This window comes from Loa loa, assembly GCF_000183805.2.
Source record: "Loa loa unplaced genomic scaffold supercont3.353, whole genome shotgun sequence".
In the NCBI taxonomy this organism is placed as follows: Eukaryota; Metazoa; Nematoda; class Chromadorea; order Rhabditida; family Onchocercidae; genus Loa; species Loa loa.
Genome location: NW_018108533.1, coordinates 36,072 through 38,762, shown reverse-complemented (window position 1 = coordinate 38,762; position 2,691 = coordinate 36,072). Strand labels below are relative to the sequence as shown.

Here is a 2,691-nt window from a genome sequence, read left to right as displayed (position 1 = left end):
AAGGTATGGTATAAACTATGTTATTGATTCAAGAACGTTGTTTACCAGTAAGGTATGGTATAAACTATGTTATTGATTCAAGAACATTACTTCTCAGTAACATAAGATGTAAACTTGCTTAATGAAGAAATTGCTTCTTCATAATGATTATTAATCATAACCTGAAATAAGAATTGACCGGATTTGTTGTGTACTTATTTTTTTTTACTCTTTCAGGAAAAACTTCAAAACAGTATAGAATTGCTAAATAATTATAAAGCCGGAAAAGTCGGATTAATATCCGATCAACAGTTATGGGAAGCGCAAAAAATTAAATCAGCTATTTTACATCCTGATACCGGTGAAAAAATTTTACCACCTTTTCGAATGAGTGGTTATGTACCATTTGGTTGGATAACGGTCCTTTTTTTTTTCTTTTAAATCAAACTTTAAAATTCTTTAATCTTCTTCCTTTTCCTCTCTTTTTCTTATCTGAATGGAAATTATTTTGAATTAACTTTCACAAATTTAATACCAACTTTTTAAATGTAAATGCTTTAAATATTTCTTTCTTTTTTTTTAAAGAAAAATTGATTAGTAGGAAATGGATTAATGTTTATTTAACATTAATAAATAGCTCCACAATAAGCTAATTAGGAAATTTGGAAAATTGATAAGCTAATTAAGACAATTAGAAAGATACATGACTAGGTGAACGTTTTTTTTTTTGGACAAAAATTGGAAGTGTGGTTTTGAAGTAATTTCATTTAGGAGGAAAATTACTAATGGATTAATGTTTATTATTATTATTATTATTATTATTATTATTATTATTATTATTATTATTATTATTATTATTATTATTATTATTATTATTATTATTATTATGAACAAGAATAGCTCTGCAATAAACCAATTAGCAAAGTTCGATAAGCTAATTAGACCAATTAAAAAATAATTTTATGATAAACTACAATTAGGAGGAAGTTTTTTTTTTAGACAAGAATTGAAGGTATGGTTTATTTCTTTTTTTTGGTAAAAGAAAATTTATCATAAATAATATCAAAAATTAAATATCTTTTAAAAATTTATACATATTAATTTTTATAATTTCATATTTCAGGTTACTGGTATGTTATTACCAAATCCATCTTGGCTTTCAATACTTTTTTGGCAATGGCTTAATCAAACACATAATGCTTTAGTTAATTATTCCAATCGTAATGCTACACAGGTTATCATCTATTTTTGATAATTTCGATAATTTCATTTAATAATTTTATTTTTCAATTTCATTTAACAATCTAATTTCATTTAATTTATTTAATTTTGCTATTTAATAATTTCTTTCTATTTAATAATTTGATAATTTTTATTTCTAATAGTTTTTTTTTCATTCAATGTTTTTTATTATTTTTTATTTAATAATTTAAAAATTTGTAACAATTTAATGATTTTTATTTTCAACAGTTTTTTTATTTAATATTATTCTTTTCATTTAATAATTTCTGTTCAATAATTTCATTTAATAATTTGAAGATATTTCAAATTTTAACATTTCTTTACTTTTCCTAATTTAATATTTTTCAATAATTCCATTTAATAATTTTCTATTTGCTTTCTCTCTTTTTCTTTTTTTTATTTGTTTATTTAATAAACTAATAAACTTTTGTAGTTTATGTATAATCGATTAATTTAATTTAAAGAGCAACGAAAAAAAGTAACAATGATTTTTTTTTTCTAACCATTTCATTTCATTTGATATCATTTTATCATTTATCATAAGTGCTTTTTTAAGGATCAATCATCATCACGATATCTGAATGCTTATTGTGCAGCTGTTTCATCTGCTAGCATTGTTGCAATGGGTAAAAAATAAAAAAAAAAAATTTCAGCATAGATTAAAATTTAATTTTTGTCAAAAAAAAGAAAAAACTCCTTTGTTAATTGAACTTAAGAAGGTATCGTTAATTAGAAAATTTTAATTAATTACCATTAGATATATTTAACTATGGATACATTTTATGCATTAAAAAATGTAGAAATTTTTGAAAAATTAAAAATTTCAATTTTTAATCATTATAACCTTCTCTCCATCTTTCGCTCCTCAAAGCAAGAAAGAAAAAATCTTTTTTTAACCGGTAATTTTATTATTCAAAATTTAAATATTATAGCCAATGCTGTAAAAACAGTGGAAAAAAATCTTTTTTTTATTAACAGGATATTTTTAATAACGGATATTTGTAATTTCAACCGGATATTTTATTCTATTCAGGATTAACATTGTTGATAAAACGTACTGAACAGCTAAATCCAATCAAACGTCTTATCATTCAACGTTTTGTTCCATTACCAGCTACATCACTTGCAAGTTCGCTTAATGTATTATGTATGCGATGGAATGAATTGCAAAATGGTATTAATGTATATGATTGTAATCAAAATGTAATTGGTATATCTAAAATTGCTGCTAAAAAGGTATTTAAATTAATATTTTAAGTATTTTAATATGAAAAAAGAAAAAACAAAATTTAAATTTGAATCTTCTTTAAAAAAAAAACTTTTAATTGAAGTCAAAATGAAGAAAAAAAGAAATATTAAATTAAGTAATTTAATAAGTAAATGAAAAGAAAAAAACTTTTTAGTTTTTAAATTTTAAACTTTAACAATGGAAATGTTATTTCTTCAAAGTTTATTTGTTTATTTTTTTTT

At 21.4% G+C, this 2,691-nt stretch overlaps 1 protein-coding gene across 1 annotated transcript; it reads left to right on the top strand.

The window, feature by feature from the left end:
• Positions 1 to 17: 17 nt before the first annotated feature.
• On the top strand, positions 18 to 2,478 carry LOAG_14392 (hypothetical protein; the record flags this gene model as incomplete). The annotated part of the gene is made up of 5 exons (XM_020448805.1): positions 18 to 47; positions 217 to 399; positions 1,103 to 1,213; positions 1,778 to 1,847; positions 2,255 to 2,478. 5 exons carry the CDS (start codon positions 18 to 20, stop codon positions 2,476 to 2,478), a joined length of 618 nt encoding a protein of 205 aa, XP_020301077.1.
• Between the last annotated feature and the right edge of the window lie 213 nt (positions 2,479 to 2,691).